General features: G+C 46.8%; 1 protein-coding gene across 1 annotated transcript in view; it reads right to left on the reverse strand.

The window, feature by feature from the left end:
- Positions 1-22,500, reverse strand: part of LOC115168418 (teneurin-2) — a gene marked incomplete in the record, with an annotated part of 309,391 nt that overhangs the window by 50,892 nt on the left and 235,999 nt on the right. The window contains 5 exon segments of the mRNA XM_029723673.1: positions 2,216-2,410; positions 3,847-3,948; positions 5,324-5,519; positions 5,915-6,120; positions 6,409-6,534. Of these exon segments, the coding sequence (XP_029579533.1) occupies positions 2,216-2,410; positions 3,847-3,948; positions 5,324-5,519; positions 5,915-6,120; positions 6,409-6,534 (825 nt within the window).

A 22,500-nucleotide genomic window follows, 5' to 3' on the forward strand; every position in this document is an offset into this window, starting at 1 on the left:
CTAGCGTTCGGTTTCCTTCATCTGATTTCTGCAGCATCTCGTGATTTTTGCAGCATCTCGTGATACACGTTAGTAATTGTCTTCACACAGCCTTTCACAGGCATTTAATAAGTCAATACTTTTCACTCAGTAGGCTGCGTTTCCTCACATATAACCTTCCCTGTATCTTAGTGTGTGTGTGCTAATGCACTGGGGATAATCTGATATTGGCAGACTGGCTGACAGGCAGATGTGAGTATGAACAGTGAGTGAAAACCAATTTGACAAATTACCCCCTCCTGGCAAACTATAAGCCCCCACTCCCCTCCTCCTCCTGTCCTCCTCCTCTCATTCCCCAAATCCCCCTAACTCCCTCTTTTCGACAACTCCCCCTCTCTCTTCCTGCTTCTTTACCTCTCCCTCTCTCCTCCAATCCCCCTTTCCCTCTGCTGACTACCCACTCTCTCCCCTTCCCCTCCTCCCCCAGCGCTCCCTCCCCACTCATTTTCACACGCTGCTGTCTGGGCGCTCCATTCTGTTGGCGAGGCAGAAATGGAGGGTCACACGTATAGATTTATGTGTCATCGCCACTTCAGGTAAATTGTTTGAGTGACTCGGGCGTGATGGATATCACATTTAAGAGAGAGAGAAGGGGAAAAAGGTGGATAAGAAACAGAGGGGGAACGGATGGGGTAAATGAAGAGTGGAGGAAAATGCTGACCCTGTTCTCTGCCCTCCTCTGTGGCTCTGCTTCTATATGTCCCTTCTCTCTCTCTCTCTCTCTCTCTCTCTCTCTCTCTCTCTTTTCATCTACCTCTTTTCTTCTCTATCATGACCTTATGATCGCATCTTCACTCACTTTCTTTCTGTCTTTCCGCTCACCTGTCCTCTCCCTCACCTCTTCAGATCTCAACCTGTCCTCTCCCTCACCTCTTCAGCTCACAACCTGTCCTCCCCCTCACCTCTTCAGACCTCAACCTGTCCTCTCCCTCACCTCTTCAGATCTCAACCTGTCCTCTCCCTCACCTCTTCAGATCTCAACCTGTCCTCTCCCTCACCTCTTCAGATCTCAACCTATCCTCTCCCTCACCTCTTCAGAGCTCAACCTGTCCTCTCCCTCACCTCTTCAGATCTCAACCTGTCCTCTCCCTCACCTCTTCAGATCTCAACCTGTCCTCCCCCTCACCTCTTCAGATCTCAACCTGTCCTCTCCCTCACCTCTTCAGATCTCAACCTGTCCTCTCCCTCACCTCTTCAGATCTCAACCTGTCCTCTCCCTCACCTCTTCAGATCTCAACCTGTCCTCCCCCTCACCTCTTCAGATCTCAACCTGTCCTCTCCCTCACCTCTTCAGATCTCAACCTGTCCTCTCCCTCACCTCTTCAGACCTCAACCTGTCCTCCCCCTCACCTCTTCAGATCTCAACCTGTCCTCTCCCTCACCTCTTCAGATCTCAACCTGTCCTCTCCCTCACCTCTTCAGACCTCAACCTGTCCTCCCCCTCACCTCTTCAGATCTCAACCTGTCCTCTCCCTCACCTCTTCAGATCTCAACCTGTCCTCTCCCTCACCTCTTCAGACCTCAACCTGTCCTCCCCCTCACCTCTTCAGATCTCAACCTGTCCTCTCCCTCACCTCTTCAGATCTCAAGCTCTCAATTTCAATTTCAATTTAAGGGGCCCTCCCTCCCTCTTTCTCTTTCTCTCTCTCTCTCTCCCTCTTTCCCTCTCTCTCTTTCCCTCTACCCCTCTCTCCCTCTCCCTATACCCTTCTCTCTCTCTCACCCTCTCTCCCCTGCTCTCTCTCTACCCTCTCTCTCTTATTTCACTCCCTCCCTCCCTCTCTTCCCATCTCTCTCTCTCTCCCTCCCTTTATCTCTCTAGATCTCCAGAGTTAATGTGTAGCAGGCTGATCCGTCTTAACAGGATCAATAGAACAGTGATAATCACTTAATCAGACGTGATGTATCTGGCTGCTCCTCCATCCTTCATCTGTTTATAGAGAAACACAACGGGACCACTGGGGAGGCAGAGGACGCTATGACGAGCTGGGACTGGAGGCTGCTGATAACTGCTCTGTGTGTTTGTGTGTCTGTGTGTGTGTGATGTGATTGTTGAGTGTAAGGAGCTACACACTATACATCTTCCATTCCATCACACACTCCCTGACACACACTACCCCTCCTCACACACCCCCACCAACCCACCCGACCCCAAACACACACTCCCTCCCCTCACCTTTGGCACAGTTGTCTCCCTTGTACCCCAGGGAGCAGACACAGGTCCCGTCAGTGCAGGTCCCATGTCCACTACAGAGAGGGTCAATACAGTGGGTGGTGGGGACGGCACACTCTGCTCCCTTCCATCCACTGTAGCAGATGCAGGATCCCTTATCATACTGACCATTACCACTACACAGCACTGGACACGCCTCTGGAGACAGAGAGAGAGGGAGAGAGGGAGAGAGGGAGAAATAGAGAGAGAAAGGAGAGAAAAAGAGGGAGAGAGAAATAGGGAAAGGGAGAGAGAAAAAGAGAGGGTGGAGAAGGAAAGATATAATGTATAGAAGAAAAGGAAAAAGGTATAAAGAGGTGGTCAGAGAACAGTATGTCTGATGGTCATAGCAGAGTAAATAACAGTATGTTTGATGGTCATAGCAGAGTAAATAACAGTATGTCTGATGGTAATAGCAGAGTAAATAAACAGTATGTCTGATGGTCATAGCAGAGTAAATAACAGTATGTTTGATGGTCATAGCAGAGTAAATAACAGTATGTCTGATGGTCATAGCAGAGTAAATAACAGTATGTCTGATGGTCATAGCAGAGTAAATAACAGTATGTCTGATGGTCATAGCAGAGTAAATAACAGTATGTCTGATGGTCATAGCAGAGTAAATAACAGTATGTCTGATGGTCATAGCAGAGTAAATAACAGTATGTATGTTGGTCATAGCAGAGTAAATAACAGTATGTCTGATGGTCATAGCAGAGTAAATAACAGTATGTCTGATGGTCATAGCAGAGTAAATAACAATGTCTGATGGTCATAGCAGAGTAAATAACAGTATGTCTGATGGTCATAGCAGAGTAAATAACAGTATGTCTGATGGTCATAGCAGAGTAAATAACAGTATGTATGTTGGTCATAGCAGAGTAAATAACAATGTCTGATGGTCATAGCAGCGTAAATAACAGTATGACTGATGGTCATAGCAGAGTAAATAACAGTATGTCTGATGGTCATAGCAGAGTAAATAACAGTATGTATGTTGGTCATAGCAGAGTAAATAACAGTATTTCTGATGGTCATAGCAGAGTAAATAACAGTATGTCTGATGGTCATAGCAGAGTAAATAACAGTATGTCTGATGGTCATAGCAGAGTAAATAACAGTATGTATGTTGGTCATAGCAGAGTAAATAACAATGTCTGATGGTCATAGCAGAGTAAATAACAGTATGTCTGATGGTCATAGCAGAGTAAATAACAGTATGTCTGATGGTCATAGCAGAGTAAATAACAGTATGTATGTTGGTCATAGCAGAGTAAATAACAGTATGTCTGATGGTCATAGCAGAGTAAATAACAGTATGTCTGATGGTCATAGCAGAGTACATAACAGTCTGTCTGAGGGTCATGAGGGTGTGTGTGTGTGTGTATGTGTGAGCGGTAGAGAGAGAGAGAGAGAGCAACAGTGACATGTAGAGTAATTACACAGAGAGGTAACTAAACTATTAATCAGTGAACAGTCTTCTTCCCCAGGTGAACTAAGAGACATGTTGGCTTTAAACTGCCATGTATCACAGTTCTGTCTCTACACAGCCCCAAGCTGCACACTATCCTGAGTGTGTGAGTCTGTGTGTCTACCTTTGGAGCAGTCCATGCCATGGAACCCAGGGAAGCAGTGACACACACCAGACACACACTCTCCGTTGCTATGACAATTACGGGGACACTCCTGTACCGAGTCTGTAAAGGGAGAAGAGAGAGAGAGAAATAAAAGAAAGAAGGAGATAGATTGGATAAGAGGGAAATAAAGACAGATTGAGAGAAGAGTGCCAAACTCCAGCCTGTAGTCATTTAGTTCAACAACACAACAATTCATTCATATTGTTCATATTTCATGTTCTTACAGCAAACTCATAAACCATCAGCAGGTATGTTTCTTCCACTGTTCCTCTTACATGTAGTACAATCCATCCATCCATCCATCCGTCTATCTAAATCATGTTTCTCTCCAGGGTCATCAATACTTTATTCATGTGCATGTGTTCCTCTCCACATTCTACCTTTGTGTTTGTGTGTTTGTGTATTTTCAGCACTCTACCCATGTCTAAGTGGTTTGTGTGAGGAGAACAGGTTTGGACACGAATAGGAGGTTTTGAGGTTTTCACTCTCTCCACTTACCTCTCTCTCTCCACCACATTTACTCTCTCCACTCTCTCCACCCTTCTCTCTCTCCACCCCATTTACTCTCTCCACTCTCTCCATCCCTCTCTCTCTCTCTCTCCACCCAATTTACTCTCTCCACTCTCTCATCCCTCTCTCTCTCCACCCGATTTACTCTCTCCACCCCTCTCTCTCCACCCCATTTACTCTCTCCACTCTCTCCACCCCTCTCACTCTCTCCACTCTCTCCACCCCTCTCTCTCTCCACCCCATTTTCTCTCTCCACTCTCTCCACCCCATTTACTCTCTCCACTCTCTCCACCCCTCTCTCTCTCCACCCCATTTACTCTCTCCACTCTCTCTATCCCTCTTACTCTCTCCACTCTCTCCACCCCTCTCTCTCCACCCCATTTACTCTCTCCACTCTCTCCATCCCTCTCTCTCTCCACCCCATTTACTCTCTCCACTCTCTCCATTCCTCTCTCTCTCCACCCCATTTACTCTCTCCACTCTCTCCACTTCCCTCTTTCCCTCGACATTTCGCCCCTTCCCTCTCTCAGCACGATACCTTACTTAACTCAAACCTACTCTCCCCTACCTCCTTCACTCCATCCCTCACTCTCTCCACAGGAGTTGGCAGGCTAGCCGTGAGAGTAGGATTGGGTGGAGTTTAACTGCTGCTCTTGAAGTGAAAGTTATATATACTCTCTCCACTCTCTCTCTCTCTCTCTCCCTCCCCCTCTCTCCCTTCTTTCTCTCTTCTAACCCATTACAGCAGTATTGAAGGAGACCTCTCTCTCTTTCTCTCTCTCTCTCCCCCTCTCGTTTTCTCTCCATCCCCCCTCCCTCTCCCTCCCCTCCCCATCTCTCTATCTCTCTCTCTGCCCCTCCCTCTCTCTCTCCTCTCTCTCTCTCTCTCTTGCTCTCTCTCCCCCTCTCTCTCTCTCTCTCTTACCCATTATAGCAGTGTTGAAGGAGACGGTCTCTCTTTCTCGTCCGTCATTGTAGAAGGCTAGATGCCATGCTCCCGGGTCCAGGTACTGAACAAACACTGCTTCGTTTAGAACCACAGTCTGGATGCTGCGACGTTCTCGAGGAGACTCAACAACACTCCACTTCTCTTTACCGTCCAAGCGCTCCATGTAGTCATACTGCAGGAGGAAAGACAATAACACTTTCAGGAAGCTCAGACCAGGAAGTCAATTCAATTCCATAAGTGTGTGTATACTGTAAGTGTGAGTGCAGTCCAGTTTTGTGTAACTGTGTATGTGGTGCATACAGTATGTGTGTGTTGTGAGTGTATTGGTGTGTGTGCTGGTGTGTGTGTATTGGTGTGTGTCAATTCAGGAAGTAAACTGAAATTCTAATTCAATAACTCAAAAAATGTAATCTATTTACAACGACTTAATAAACAAGTAGAAGATATTTATTACTGTTTTTCCATTTTTTAAAATGTTATATTCAATTTTAAATTCAAATCACTTCCTGAATTGACTGCCTTCAATTCGAATTGACCCCAACCCAGGTGTGTGTTATGACAGTCTACCTGTGCGTGTGAGGGGGGCAGGCCCTTGCGGATGTAGACTCCGAACAGAGCATCTTTCCCCAGGGAGATGTTGAACTTGAGGAACTGCGGCTGGGCCAGGTGAAGCAGAGACCTCCAGAACATCCCTGGAGGAATCTCCTGACTCACCCTCCTCCCCACCTCCACATCCCCACTCTCTATACTGCTGTTAGGACCTGGCCATGGAGCTATGGGAGAGGAGAGGAGAGAGAGAGGAGAGGAGAGGAGAGGAGAGGAGAGGAGAGGAGAGGGAAAAGAGAGTTGAAGAGAGGAGAGGAGGAGAGGATCATCACAATGTCAGTAAGCAGTAATCACATAGCAAAACCATTAAAACATTGAAAGTTTGCATTCTGGGAAAATGAATTCTGAACTATGTACGTCTGCCCAATAGAACTACAGTACAATGCTAGAAGAAGAATAGTCTTCTAGTTGTGCCGGCAGGTGTGTTGTGGGTGCTATAGTGTCGTAGTTCTCACCTCTGCCTCCAGAGGGCAGTGTGGCCACATCACTGTTGACAGCTAGACCTGCAGTACTCAGACCGTTGTTCAACACAGGGCCTTCAGAGGGCTGCAGGTGCCACGTCAGATCCAACAGGTTAATGGCTAGACAGGGGGGAGGAGAGGGGGACGAGAGGGGGGAGTAGGGGGGAGGAGTATTTGTTATTTCATTTTCAGGCAGATAGAAATTGCACAGATCGTACTGACCTAGAAGAGATTAGAAAGTAACAGGCATACTTTTCTTTACCTGTCTCACTTTATTTTCCCTCCCTCCCTCCCTCCCTCCCTCCCTCCCCAGACAGGATACCAGTCTCTGTTTGGGAGTCTTGGCACAAGCTCACAGTGAGCAAGTAACAGATGAAAAGAAAACTCTGCCTCTTTCGTTCTCTCGCTCTTCCCCTCCTTTGTGTTCTGTTGTGTTATTGTGCTGGTGGATGAGTTTGTCAGCTCTTCATTTTTTCTCTCTCTCTCTGGCTCCCTTGTTCTTTTGAAGTCCCTGCCAAGCAACTTTCTCACAAAGGAAGAAAAAGGAACTGAAATCAATTAATTGAAGTTCAGAGGAAATAAACAGACAAGGAAAGCATTTGAGTGTTACGCAGATTTGGGAAGGGCACGGGCGTTGCTGATTCATATTGCTATCCGTTATTGTCCGTTCACCAAAGGAGTGTGAGGGTGTGTGTCAGTGTGTGTGTGTGTGGACAGTGCTACCAGGAACTATGTGTTTATGGTAGGAGTATGGTCACGTGCGGTCGAAGGATGTGTTGACCACTATAGGCATACTCATTACGTGTGTATTGAACCCCTGTCCCATCCTCACTACCTTTTCCATCCTGACTACCTGTCCCATTCTCACACCTTGTCCCATTCTAACTACCTGTCCCATCCTGACTACCTGTCCCATCCTGACTACCTGTCCCATTCTCACTACCTGCCCGATCCTGAACACCTGTCCCATCCTGACTACCTGTCCCATTCTCACACCTTGTCCCATTCTAACTACCTGTCCCATCCTGATTACCTGTCCCATTCTCACTACCTGCCCGATCCTGACTACCTGTCCCATTCTCACACCTTGTCCCATTCTAACTACCTGTCCCATCCTGGCTACCTGTCCCACCCACACTACCTGTCCCATCCTGACAACCTGTCCCATTCCCATGCCTTGTCCCATTCTCACTACCTGTCCCATTCTAAATACCTGTCCCATCCTGACTACCTTTCCCATCCTCACTACCTGTCCCATCCTCACTACTTGTCCCATCTTGATTACCTGTCCCATCCTCACTACTTGTCCCATCGTGACTACCTGTCCCATCCTCATTGCCTGTCCCATCCTCACTACCTGTCCCATTCTCACTACCTGTCCCATTCTAAATACCTATCCCATCCTGACTACCTTTCCCATCTTGACTACCTGTCCCATCCTCATTGCCTGTCCCATCCTCACTACCTGTCCCATTCTCACTACCTGCCCCACCCTGACTACCTGTCCCATTCTCACACCTTGTCCCATTCTCACTGCCTGTCCCATCCTGACTACCTGTCCCATCCTGACTACCTGCCCGATCCTGACTACCTGTCCCATCCTCACTACTTGTCCCATCTTGACAACCTGTCCAATCCTCACTACCTGTCCCATTCTCACTACCTGTCCCATCCTGACTACCTTTCCCATCCTGACTGCCTGTCCCATCCCCATTACTTGTCCCATCTTGACCACCTGTCCCATCCTCACTACCTGTCCCACCCTGACTACCTGTCCCATTCTCACTACCCGTCCAATCCTGACTACCTGTCCCATCATGACTACCTGTCCCATTCTCAAAACCTGTCCCATTCTCACTGATTGTCCCATTCTCACTACCTGCCCCATCTTGACTACCTGTCCCATTCTCCCTGGGACTAAACAACTCCATCTGCAACTGGATCCTGTCACCACAGAGTGATGGGACAGGATGCTTACATTCATTCTGCACATCTCAACCCTTTCAAATCAAATCAGCAATACATCAGGGTTTTTTTTAAGTAAGAAAATAATTGCTACATTTAAATAAATAAATAAATAAATAAACTAAACTAAAAAAAAGTAACACAATAAAATAACAATAACAAGGCTGTATTCCATGGGGTCCATGGGGTCAATTTGCGGGGGTACGGGTTAGTTGAGGTAATTGAGGTAGTATGTACATGTAGGTAGGGGTAAAGTGACTATGAATAGATAATAAACAGCGACTAGCAGCAATGTAAAAAAGAGGGTCAATGCAAATAGTCTGGGTAGCCATTTGATTAACTGTTTAGCAGTCTTATGGCTTGGGGGTAGAAGCTGTTAACAAGCCTTTTGGACATAACAAAGGTACCGCTTGCCGTGTGGAAGCAGAGAGAAAATTCTATGACCTGAGTGGCTGGAGTCTTTGACAATTTGATGTACTGAGCCATACACATTACCTGCACTACCCTCTGTAGTGCCTTGCGGTCGGATGCCGAGCAATTGCCAAGCCAGGCAGTGATGCAACTAGTCAGGATGCTCTCAATGGTGCAGCTGTAGAACTTTTTGAGGATCTGAGGACCCATTCCAAATCATTTCAGTCTCCTGAGGGGGAATAGGCTTTGTCATGCCCTCTTCACGACTGTTTTGGTGTGTTTGGACCATGATAGTTTGTTTGTAATGTGGACACCAAGGAACTTGAAGCTATCGATCTGCTCCACTGCAGCCCCATCGATCTGAATGGGGGCGTGCTCGGCCCTCCTTTTCCTGTTGTCCACGATCAGCTCCGTTGTCTTGCTCACTTTGAGGGAGTGATTGTTGTCCTGGCACCACACTTCCAGGTCTCTGACCTCCTCCCTATAGGCTGTCTCATCATTGTCGGTGATCAGGCCTACCACTGTTGTGTCATTGGCAAACTTAATGATGGTGTTGGAGTCGTGCGTGGCCACGCAGACATGGGTGAACAGGGAGTACAGGAGGGGACTAAGCACGCACCCATAAGGGAGCCCCCCATGTTGAGGATCAGTGTGGCAGATGTGTTGTTGCCTACCCTTACCACCTAGTGGCGGCCCATCAGCAAGTCCAGGATCCAGTTGCAGAGGGAGTTGTTTAGTCCCAGGGTCCTTAGCTTAGTGATGAGCTTTGAGGGCACTATGGTGTTGAAGGCTGAGCTGTAGTCAACGAACAGCATTCTCACGTAGGTGTTCCTTTTGTTCAGGTAGGGAAGGGCAGTGTGGAGTGCAATAGAGATTGCATCATCTGTGGACAGGGACTATGGTGGTCTGTTTGAAACATGTAGGTATTACAGACTCGGTCAGGGACAGGTTGAAAATGTCAGTGAAGACACTTGCCAGTTGGTCAGCGCATGCTCTGAGAATGCGTCCTGGTAATCCGTCTGGCCCTGCGGCCTTGTGAATGTTGATCTGTTTAAAGGTTTTACTCACATCGGCTACGGAGAGCATGACTACACAGTCTTCCAGAATAGCTGGTGCTCTATTGCATGGTTCAGTGGTGCTTGTCTCGAAGCGAGCATAGAAGGCATTTAGCTCATCTGGTAGGCTCACTGGGCAGCTCTCGGCTGGGTTTCCCTTTGTAATCTGTAATAGCTTGCAATCCCTGTGGTGCCACATCCGACAAGCGTCAGAGCCGGTGTAGTAGGATTCAGTCTTAGTCCTGTATTGAAGCTTTGCCACCCCTAGTCTTACCGAAGGTTGCTGTTCTGTCTTGCTGATGCACCGAAAACCCAACCAACTGTATATTATCCATGTCTTCGTTCAGCCACGACTCAGTCATGAGAGACATTGTCTTACACACACATTTATGGACACACACACACGCACACACATACACACACGTTTGTTGTACTATCCTTGTGGGGACCAAACAATTAATTCCCATTCAAAATGATATTTTCCCTAACCCTAACTTTAACCTAACCTTAACCCCTAAAACTAAACCTAACCCTGACTCCTAACCCTAATTCTAACTCTAACCCTAATCCCAAGATCACACAGTCTCACAAAGAATTTTAAAACAAATCAAACATTGATAAACTCCCATATCTCCTAGATTTGTGGCCCATTACCATGAGAAAAGGGCAGCCAGTGGAGCACAAACAACACTGTAAATAACACCAGTATTTATCTGTTTATTTCGTACTACAATATTGCTAAAACACATAGCTGCTAATTTAACACTTGAATTGTCTTTATCTTTTTGAGTGCAAGGTTTACAGTTCATTTGGAATAGGTTTTTGTTGATATTGAACTTGCTTTGGCACTTTAAACATACACTATATATACAAAAGTATGTGCACACCCCTTCAAATGAGTTTATTCGGCTATTTCAGCCACACCCGTTGCTGACAGGTGTATAAAATTGAGCACACAGCCATGCAATCTCCATAGACAAACATTTGCATTAGATTGGCCTTACTGAAGAGCTCAGTAACTTTCAACGTGGCACCGTCATAGGATGCCACCTTTCTAACAAGTCAGTTCATCAAATTTCTGCCCTGCTAGAGCTGTTCCCATCAACTGTAAGTGCTGTTTTTGTGAAGGGGAAACGGCTAGGAGCAACAATGGCTCAGCTGCGAAGTGGTAGGCCACACAAGCTCACAGAATGGAACCAACAAGTGCTGATGCACGTAACAATCGTCTGTCCACGGTTGCAACACTCTCTACCGAGTTCCAAACTGCCTCTGGAAGCAACATCAACACAAGAACTGTTCGTCGGGAGCTTCATGAAATGGGTTTCCATGGCCGAGCAGCCGCACACAAGCCTAAGATCCCCATATGCAATGCCAAGCATCGGCTGGAGTGGTGTAAAGCCTGTGCACAAAGTGAGGTCCATACAGAAATAGTTTGTCGAGATTGGTGTGGAAGAACTTGACTGGCCGACAGAGTCCTGACCTCAACCCCATCGAACACCTTTGGGATGAATTGGAACGCCGACTGCGAGCCAGGCCTAATCACCCAACATCAGTGCCTGACCTCATTAAAGCTCTTGTGGCTGAATGGAAGCAAGTCCATGCAACAATGTTCCAACATCTAGTGGAAAGCCTTCCCAGAAGAGTGGAGGCTGTTTTAGCAGCAAAGGGGACTGACTCCATATTAATACCCATGATTTTGGAATAAAATGTTCGACAAGCAGGTGTCCACATACTTTTGGTCATTTAGTGTATGTTTCCCATGCCAATAAAGCCCCTTTGAATTGAATTTAGAGAGAGACAGAGAGACAGAGAGAGATGGGAGACAGATGTAGCTAATAGAGGGGTAGGTGTAAGGTTTAGGGGTTGTCCCGCAAGGGTGAATCTTACTCCCTCCGTCTCCCCCGCTCCTACCCTCCGTCCCTCCCTCGGTCCTGGTCAAAGGAAAGCGCTGACACCGCAGGTGCTACGTGGCCTCCACTGTCAGCTCTTTTATTTGTCACCCCACCGCCAAGAGAGAGTGCGAAAGAGTGAGAGAGAGAGCAAGAGAAAAGAACAGGCGTTTCTACAGGAAGAACCAATGCCCTCTCTCACTCTCATTCTCTCATTCTTTCTTTCTCTGGTCCCTCTGCTGCCGTCCATCCTCTTCCCTCTCCTTCATCCCCTTCCCTCTCCTTCATCCTCTTCCCTCTCCTTCATCCTCTTCCCTCTCCTTCATCCTCTTCCCTCTCCTCCATCCCCTTCCCTCTCCTTCATCCCCTTCCCTCTCCTTCATCCTCTTCCCTCTCCTCCATCCTCTTCCCTCTCCTTCATCCCCTTCCCTCTCCTTCACCCCCCTCTCCTTCATCCCCTTCCCTTTCCTTCATCCTCTTCCCTTTCCTTCATCCCCTTCCCTCTCCTTCACCCCCCTCTCCTTCATCCCCTTCCCTTTCCTTCATCCTCTTCCCTCTCCTTCATCCTCTTCCCTCTCCTTCACCCCCCTCTCCTTCATCCCCTTCCCTTTCCTTCATCCTCTTCCCTTTCCTTCATCCTCTTCCCTCTCCTTCATCCCCTTCCCTCTCCTTCATCCTCTTCCCTCTCCTTCATCCTCTTCCCTTTCCTTTATCCTCTTCCCTCTCCTTCATCCTCTTCCCTCTCCTTCATCCTCTTCCCTCTCCTTCATCCCCTTCCCTTTCCTTCATCCTCTTCCCTCTCCTTCATCCTCTTCCCTTTCCTTTATCCTCTTCCCTCTCCTTCATCCTCTTCCCTCTCCTTTATCCTCTTCCCTCTCCTTCATCCTCTTCCCTCTCCTTTATCCTCTTCCCTCTCCTTCATCCTCTTCCCTCTCCTTCATCCTCTTCCCTCTCCTTCATCCCCTTCCCTTTCCTTCATCCCCTTCCCTCTCCTTCATCCCCTTCCCTCTCCTTCATCCCCTTCCCTTTCCTTCATCCCCTTCCCCTTCCCCTTCCCTTTCCTTCATCCCCTTCCCCTTCCCTCTCCTTCATCCTCTTCCCTTTCCTTCATCCTCTTCCCTTTCCTTCATCCTCTTCCCTTTCCTTCATCCTCTTCCCTTTCCTTCATCCTCTTCCCTTTCCTTCATCCTCTTCCCTCTCTCTTTAAGTCATATTTTCATGTATTTTGTCTGTTAGATAACTTTTAAGGTATAGGGGGCAGTATTTTCGATTTCGGATCGAAATCAGAGTCAAATATTTGCATGTTATTAGTAGAATTGGATAGAAAACACTCTGAAGTTTCTAAAACTGTTTGAATGATGTCTGTGAGTATAACAGAACTCATATGGCGGGCAAAAACCTGAGAAAAATCCAACCAGGAAGTGGGAAATCTGATGCTTGTAGTTTTTTCAAGTCATTGCCTATCTAATACACAATGACTTAGGGTTCATTTTGCACTTCCTAAGGCTTCCACTAGATGACAACAGTCTTTAGAACCTAGTTTCAGGCTTTTGCAGTGAACAGAGAGTGAACAAGAAGGCCGGGAAGTTGGTGACTCAGAAAATGACATGAGTTCATTGGCGCACATTCACGTGATGAGGTAGCTGTGTTCCATAACGTTTTTCAAGACATTGGAATCGTCCGGTAGGAATATTATTGAAGTTTTATGTTAAAAAGGCCCTAAAGATTGATGCTATACAACGTTTGACATGTTTCTACGAACGTAAATATAACTTTTTTGACTTTTCGTTGTGAAATTTTCGGTGCGCTTCCTACATTTGGAGTAGCTTACTGAACGCGCAAACAACAAGGAGGTATTTGGACATAAATTATGGACTTTATCGAACAAAACAACATTTATTGTGGACCTGGGATTCCTGGAAGTGCCTTCTGATGAAGATCATCAAAGGTAAGTGAATATTTATAATGCTATTTATGATTTTAGATGACTCCAAAATGGCGGGTATCTGTATTGCCTGATTTTTGCAAAGTGTGCTTTCCCTGTGAAGCTTTTTTGAAATCTGTCACATTAACCTCTACGGGCCACGGTGGCAGTATTGAGCATTTTGAAAAAAATACGTGCCCATTTTTAACTGCCTCCTACACCAACTCAGAAGCTAGGATATGCATATTATTAACACATTCGGATAGAAAACACTCTGAATTTTCTAAAACAGTTTGAATGGTGTCTGTAAGTATAACAAAACTCATATTGCAGGCAAAAACCTGAGAAAAATAGATTTAAAAAAAATGAGAATTTTGTGGCTGTACTATTTAGTGTCATTGTTTATTAGATACCATAGTGAGAAAGGATTCAGTTCGCAACTCCTACGGATTCCACTAGATGTCAGCGATCTTTATAAAGTTGTTTGAAGCTTCTATGATTAACAGGGAGCAAATAAGAATGCATTGAAGTTGACGTCCGTGGGATGTCGTCACTTCCATTATGGCCTGCACCTGCGCAATCATGAGACACGGGACATTTTTCAAAAACGTTTTTCTAGACACAGGTGAGGTCGGGTTGAAACATTACTGATGTTTCACGTTAAAAATGGCTCTAAAGATTGATGCTAAACAACGTTTGACATGTTTGAACAAACATAAATAGATTATTTTTGTAACTTTTTTAACTTTTTGCCGTGACTTCACACACCCCCCCGCGCTACTTTTTAGTAGCCACCGAAGCGCTAACAACATGGAACAACTTGGAGTTCTTTGGACATCAATTATGAACTTTGTCAAAAGAAACCACATTTGTTGTGGACCTGGAATTCCTGGAACTGCCAATGGATGAAGATAATCAAAGGTAATGGATTATTGACAATAGTATTATTGATATTACATGGTTACAAGATGATGCTAAGCTAATTAGGCTAGCTTATTGTTCTTAGCACAGCACCTGGTTTATTGCAACTTGTGATTTCCCAGTAAAGTTATTTTGAAATCTGGCAAGACAGTATCATTTACGAAATGTTAAACTATAATTATTTGAATGACAATATTATAATTTACCAATGTTTTCGAATAGTAATTTTGAAAATTGTAACGTTGTTCACCGGAAGCATTTCAGAGAAGAAAAAAATCAGAATTTCACAGCTACTGTAAAATGCGGTTTTTGGATATAAATATGAACTTAATGGAACAAAAAATGAATGTATTGTATAACATAATGTCCTAGGAGTGTCATCTGATGGAGATTGTCAAAGGTTGGTGCATAATTTTAGCTGGTTTCTGCTTTTGGTGACGCCTGACCTTGAATTGAAAATGGATGTTTGTACTTTTGTGGCTATGTACTGTCCTAACATAATCTAACTTTATGCTTTTGCCGTAAAGCCTCTTTGAAAATCGGACAATGTGGTTAGATTAAGGAGATGTTTATCTTTTAAATGGTGTAAAATAGTTGATTGTTTGAGAAATTGAAATTATTAGATTTTTGATGTTTTGAATTTCCAGCCTTGCTAGCAATCCCGTCTCAGGGTTCATTGCTAACCCGTGGCCTCAACAGGTATTAAGGAGATGTTTATCTATAATTCTTTGAATAACGGTTTAATATTTTATCAACGTTTATGATGAGTATTTTTGTAAATTGTTGTGCTGATTCACCGGCAGTTTTGGAGGCAAAATATTTTCTGAACATCACTCGCAAATGTAAAATGGGGTTTTTGGATATAAATATGAACTTTATCGAACAAAACATACATGTATTGTGTAACATTGAGTCCTAGGAGTGTCATCTGATGAAGATCGTCAAAGGTTAGTGCTTCATTTTACCTGTATTTCTGTTTTTTGTGACCCCTCTCCTGCTTGGAAAATGGCTGTGTGGTTTTTCTTGTGTTGGCACTGTCCTAACATAATCTAACTTTATGCTTTTGCCGTAAAGCCTTTCTGAAATCGGACAATGTGGTTGGATTAAGAAGAGGTGTATCTTTAAAATGGTGTAAAATAGTTGTATGTTTGAGAAATTTGAATTATGACATTTTGTTGTTTTGAATTTGCCGCCCTGATATTTCACTGGCTGTGTCCCGCAGGTGGGACGCTAGCCCATAGAAGATAAAAATATAGAAAACAAATTCTGATGGCAATCACACACGTAAGCAAGTGTATGTGTTGTGTGTGTGTATGTGTGAGTGAGTGAGTGAGTGAGTGAGTGTGTATGTGTTTTGTATGTGTGAGTGAGTGTGTATGTGTGTGTGTTTGTGAATGTGTGTTGTGTGTGTGTATGTGTGAGTGAGTGTGTTTGTGTGTGTATGTGTGTGTATGTGTGTTGTGTGTGTATGTGTGAATGAGTGTGTATGTCTTTTGTATGTGTGAGTGTGTATGTATGTGTGTAGGTGTGTAGGTGTGTAGGTGTGTGTGTGTGTGTGTGTGTGTGTGTGTGTGTGTGTGTGTGTGTGTGTGTGTGTGTGTGAGTGAGTCAGTGAGTGAGTCAGTGAGTGAGTGAGTCAGTGAGTGAGTCAGTGAGTGAGTGAGTCAGTGAGTGAGTCAGTGAGTGAGTCAGTGAGTGAGGTTGAACCCCTGGCCAATAGAGGGTACTCTTGGTCCTTTCCTACACTGCGGTAAAGACTGGCTCAACAGGTTTATTAAAAATAGGACACATTTTACACACACGTTCACACACACACACACACACACACACACACACACACACACACACACACACACACACACACACACACACACACACACACACACACACACACACACACACACACACACACACAGACACACGCACACGGTGGATCAGAGGCAGGCCTAACGAGGCAGAGTGTTTGATAAAAAATAGATCAGTGGGTGCATGAGGCTTTATTTCATCTTAATGTTTAATTCACTGTGGCAAAGTGGTCCGTAGCAACACCCTGGTATCAACATGTATTAGTTACCCTACCTGCTATACACCACATCTCAGACAGCTCTGGAACACGTGTGATCCTTGGACAGCGGAAGAAAAAGGAGAAAGAGGGAAGGAGGGATAGGGAGAGGGAAGGAAGGAAAGAGAGAGGGAAGGAGCAAGGGGAGAGAGATGAAAAAGGAGACAGAGAAGGATAAGGTATGAAGAGGAGAGAGAGAGGAAGGAGAGAGATGTGAAGAGGGAGAAGAGAGAGGGATGAATGGGATAGGGATAGAGAAAATGAGAGGAGGTGGATGAGAGGGGGAAAATGAGAAAGGGAAGGTGAGAAAGAGGAAAGGGAGAGGGGAGAAGAGGGAGGATGCAGCCTGCGGTAAATGGGTTTTCTATGATTCATTTTCAGAAGGAACGGACAGAATATCTCCCTGGGGAGGTCGAGAGAGAAGACAGAGAAGAGGAAAGACAGGAAAGAAGAGCGAAAGAAGAGAAACACACACAGGAATCAATCACCCCAACTACCTCGTACACCAGTACACTGACTCGGTACCGCTACTCCTGTATACAACTACCTCGTACACCAGCACACTGACTCGGTACCACTATTCCTGTATACAACTACCTCGTACACCAGCACACTGACTCGGTACCACTATTCCTGTATACAACTACCTCGTACACCAGCACACTGACTCGGTACCACTACTCCTGTATACAACTACCTCGTACACCAGCACACTGACTCGGTACCACTACTCCTGTATACAACTACCTCGTACACCGGCACACTGACTCGGTACCACTACTCCTGTATACAACTACCTCGTACACCAGCACACTGACTCGGTACAGCTACTCCTGTATACAACTACCTCGTACACCAGCACACTGACTCGGTATCGCTACTCCTGTATACAACTACCTCGTACACCAGTACACTGACTCGGTACCGCTACTCCTGTATACAACTACCTCGTACACCAGCACACTGACTCGGTACCGCTACTCCTGTATACAACTACCTCGTACACCAGCACACTGACTCGGTATCGCTACTCCTGTATACAACTACCTTGTACACCAGTACACTGACTCGGTACCGCTACTCCTGTATACAACTACCTCGTACACCAGCACACTGACTCGGTATCGCTACTCCTGTATACAACTACCTCGTACACCAGCACACTGACTCGGTACCGCTACTCCTGTATACAACTACCTCGTACACCAGCACACTGACTCGGTATCGCTACTCATGTATACAACTACCTCGTACACCAGTACACTGACTCGGTACCGCTACTCCTGTTTCCAACTACCTCGTACACCAGCACACTGACTCGGTACCGCTACTCCTGTATACAACTACCTCGTACACCAGCACACTGACTCGGTATCGCTATTCCTGTATACAACTACCTCGTACACCAGCACACTGACTCGGTACCGCTACTCCTGTATACAACTACCTCGTACACCAGCACACTGACTCGGTATCGCTACTCCTGTATACAACTACCTCGTACACCAGTACACTGACTCGGTACCGCTACTCTTGTATATAGCCTCGTTATTGTTATTCATTGTGCTATTTTCTTGTGTTAGTATTTTATTTTTATATATTTGTAAATTGTTTTAACTGCATTGTTGGGAAAGGGCTCGTAAGAAAGTATTTCACGGTATTCCACAATTGTATTTTATTTGAAAGAGCAGAGGAAGTGAAGGAGAAGAGGGAGAGGAGAGAGAAAGAAGAGAGGGAAGAGAGAGCAGGAGGGCAAAATGATGAGATGATTAGTCCATTGTTTGGACAGCCAATCACACAGAGTCATCAAGTCACCTTCAAAAGGACAGACAGACCAGAAACTAGGTGTTCATGTGTGTGTATGTGTCTGTGTCATCACCACTCTGCTCTCTGGAACATGTTCAAAGACCATGGGGTCATGGCCCTTCTCCCCCTCCCTTACCCCCCCCCCCCCCCCTTACCTCCCTACCTCCTCCGCTATGAAAAACCAACATTTACACCTGAGGTACTGACCTGTTGCACCCTTGAAAACTGCTGTGATTATTATTTGCATCTATGAACGTTTGAACATCTTGAAGAATGATCTGGCCTTAATGACCATGTACTCTTATAATCTCCACCTGGCACAACCAGAAGAGGACTGGCCACCCCTCAGAGCCTGGTTCCTCTCTTTGTTTCTTCCTAGGATCCTGCCTTTCTAGGGAGTTTTTCCTAGCCACCACGCTTCTGCATTGCTTGCTGTTTGGGGTTTTAGGCTGGGTTTCTGTATAAGCACTTTGTGACATCTGCTGATGTAAACAGGGCTTTATAAAACCATTTCATTTGATTCCTCTCCTCCTCTCCCTGTTGGTCCTTTCTGGTGTCCATGGTGATAGATAGAATAGTATGGCAGATGTTCCAGATTTCTCAGTGTTCCAATTCCACATAAACAAAGGCTGGCTGTTATCTCTGACATTCCAACAGAGCCTTGTTGAACGTTACCTTGGATTCCACCACTATGATAAAAGGCTGGGGTCCACTCCAGTTAGAATGCATGTTCCCTGAACAGATACTCATAGCTCTCTCAAACAATGCCTTGGGTCTGACCTGTTGATGTATGTATAGATGTTCAGATGTGTATAGAGTGCATTATGTGAAGCCTATAGGATGGCTTTATACCCCTCAAATCCAAATATGGAGCTTGATGACAGTTTTTATACTACCCTTCTAATCAGGGACCGATTTAGACCAGTTCTACTGCTGTTGTTATTCTTCCCCATCTAATCAGGGACCGATTTAGACCAGTTCTACTGCTGTTGTTATTCTTCCCCATCTAATTAGGGTTTGATTTAGACCTGGGACACCAGGTGTTTGCAATTCATTATCAGGTAGAACAGCAGTAATCTGGACCTGGTAGGATAAGATTTGAATATCCCTGATTTAGACCTTTTTCTTGACAATCTGAAAACCGGCTAAACCATCAACCCTAATAAACAGGTAAAAAGACTGAGAAAAATCAAATCAAACAAATAGATACACATTTCCACATGACACAACATGGATAATGATTACTGCAGTCACTGACTATAGTAGACATTCATCTTTTCAGTACTAGTACAATTCTTATACGCCGCGGGAAAAAATGATGTAATTACCAGCTTCACTGACGCAATCTAATGAGGAAGTGTTGTGTGCACGCACCCTTTCGACATACCAGGCACAACGGGGGAGATGTGGAACACAAACACAGGACCAATGAAACACCAGGCACAACGGGGGAGATGTGGAACACAAACACAGGACCAATGAAACACCAGACACAACGGGGGAGATGTGGAACACAAACACAGGACCAATGAAACACCAGACATAACGGGGGAGATGTGGAACACAAACACAGGACCAATGAAACACCAGACACAACGGGGGAGATGTGGAACACAAACACAGGACCAATGAAACACCAGACACAACGGGGGAGATGTGGAACACAAACACAGGACCAATGAAACACCAGACATAACGGGGGAGATGTGGAACACAAACACAGGACCAATGAAACACCAGACACAACGGGGGAGATGTGGAACACAAACACAGGACCAATGAAACACCAGACACAACGGGGGAGATGTGGAACACAAACACAGGACCAATGAAACACCAGACACAACGGGGGAGATGTGGAACACAAACACAGGACCAATGAAACACCAGACACAACGGGGGAGATGTGGAACACAAACACAGGACCAATGAAACACCAGACACAACGGGGGAGATGTGGAACACAAACACAGGACCAATGAAACACCAGACACAACGGGGGAGATGTGGAACACAAACACAGGACCAATGAAACACCAGACATAACGGGGGAGATGTGGAACACAAACACAGGATCAATGAAACACCAGACATAACGGGGGAGATGTGGAACACAAACACAGGACCAATGAAATGGAACTTTGTTGAGAAGATAAATGGTCCCAAAGTTTCAACAGTTGTTTGTGTCGTCTGTATTTATTGTGTTGCCACAGTTGTTTGTGTCGTCTTTATGAATTGTGTTGCAATGTCAAACGTAGCACAAATTATATTGATGTGACAAGTACACTTGTCAGGGACTTCCCATTTGTGTTTGGTGCTGGGTGGAGAGAGAGGGTGTGTTGGCGCTGGGTGGAGAGAGAGGGTGTGTTGGCGCTGGGTGGAGAGAGAGGGTGTCTTGGCTCACGGTGGAGAGAGAGGGTGTGTTGGCGCTGGGTGGAGAGAGAGGGTGTGTTGGCGCTGGGTGGAGAGAGAGGGTGTGTTGGCGCTGGGTGGAGAGAGAGGGTGTGTTGGCGCTGGGTGGAGAGAGAGGGTGTGTTGGCGCTGGGTGGAGAGAGAGGGTGTGTTTGGTGCTGGGTGGAGAGAGAGGGTGTGTTGGTGCTGGGTGGAGAGAGAGGGTGTGTTTGGCTCAGGGTGGAGAGAGAGGGTGTGTTGGCGCTGGGTGGAGAGAGAGGGTGTGTTGGCGCTGGGTGGAGAGAGAGGGTGTGTTTGGTGCTGGGTGGAGAGAGAGGGTGTGTTGGTGCTGGGTGGAGAGAGAGGGTGTGTTTGGCTCAGGGTGGAGAGAGAGGGTGTGTTGGCGCTGGGTGGAGAGAGAGGGTGTGTTGGCGCTGGGTGGAGAGAGAGGGTGTGTTGGCGCTGGGTGGAGAGAGAGGGTGTGTTTGGTGCTGGGTGGAGAGAGAGGGTGTGTTGGCGCTGGGTGGAGAGAGAGGGTGTGTTGGCGCTGGGTGGAGAGAGAGGGTGTCTTGGCTCACGGTGGAGAGAGAGGGTGTGTTGGCGCTGGGTGGAGAGAGAGGGTGTGTTGGCGCTGGGTGGAGAGAGAGGGTGTGTTGGTGCTGGGTGGAGAGAGAGGGTGTCTTGGCTCACGGTGGAGAGAGAGGGTGTGTTGGCGCTGGGTGGAGAGAGAGGGTGTGTTTGGTGCTGGGTGGAGAGAGAGGGTGTGTTGGCGCTGGGTGGAGAGAGAGGGTGTCTTGGCTCACGGTGGAGAGAGAGGGTGTGTTGGCGCTGGGTGGAGAGAGAGGGTGTGTTGGCGCTGGGTGGAGAGAGAGGGTGTGTTTGGTGCTGGGTGGAGAGAGAGGGTGTGTTGGCGCTGGGTGGAGAGAGAGGGTGTGTTGGCGCTGGGTGGAGAGAGAGGGTGTGTTTGGTGCTGGGTGGAGAGAGAGGGTGTGTTGGCGCTGGGTGGAGAGAGAGGGTGTGTTGGCGCTGGGTGGAGAGAGAGGGTGTGTTTGGCGCTGGGTGGAGAGAGAGGGTGTGTTTGGTGCTGGGTGGAGAGAGAGGGTGTGTTGGCGCTGGGTGGAGAGAGAGGGTGTGTTGGCGCTGGGTGGAGAGAGAGGGTGTGTTTGGCGCTTGGTGGAGAGAGAGGGTGTCTTGGCTCAGGGTGGAGAGAGAGGGTGTGTTGGCGCTGGGTGGAGAGAGAGGGTGTGTTTGGCTCAGGGTGGAGAGAGAGGGTGTGTTGGCGCTGGGTGGAGAGAGAGGGTGTGTTTGGCGCTGGGTAGAGAGAGAGGGTGTGTTGGCGCTGGGTGGAGAGAGAGGGTGTGTTGGTGCTGGGTGGAGAGAGAGGGTGTGTTGGCGCTGGGTGGAGAGAGAGGGTGTCTTGGCTCACGGTGGAGAGAGAGGTTGTGTTTGGCGTTAGGTGGAGAGAGAGGGTGTGTTGGCGCTGGGTGGAGAGAGAGGGTGTGTTTGGCACTGGGTGGAGAGAGAGGGTGTGTTGGCGCTGGGTGGAGAGAGAGGGTGTGTTTGGCGCTGGGTGGAGAGAGAGGGTTTGTTTGGCGCTGGGTGGAGAGAGAGGGTGTGTTTGGCGCTGGGTGGAGAGAGAGGGTTTATTTGGCGCTTGGTGGA

The sequence above is a fragment of the Salmo trutta genome, chromosome 3 (assembly GCF_901001165.1).
Source record: "Salmo trutta chromosome 3, fSalTru1.1, whole genome shotgun sequence".
NCBI classification, from domain to species: Eukaryota; Metazoa; Chordata; class Actinopteri; order Salmoniformes; family Salmonidae; genus Salmo; species Salmo trutta.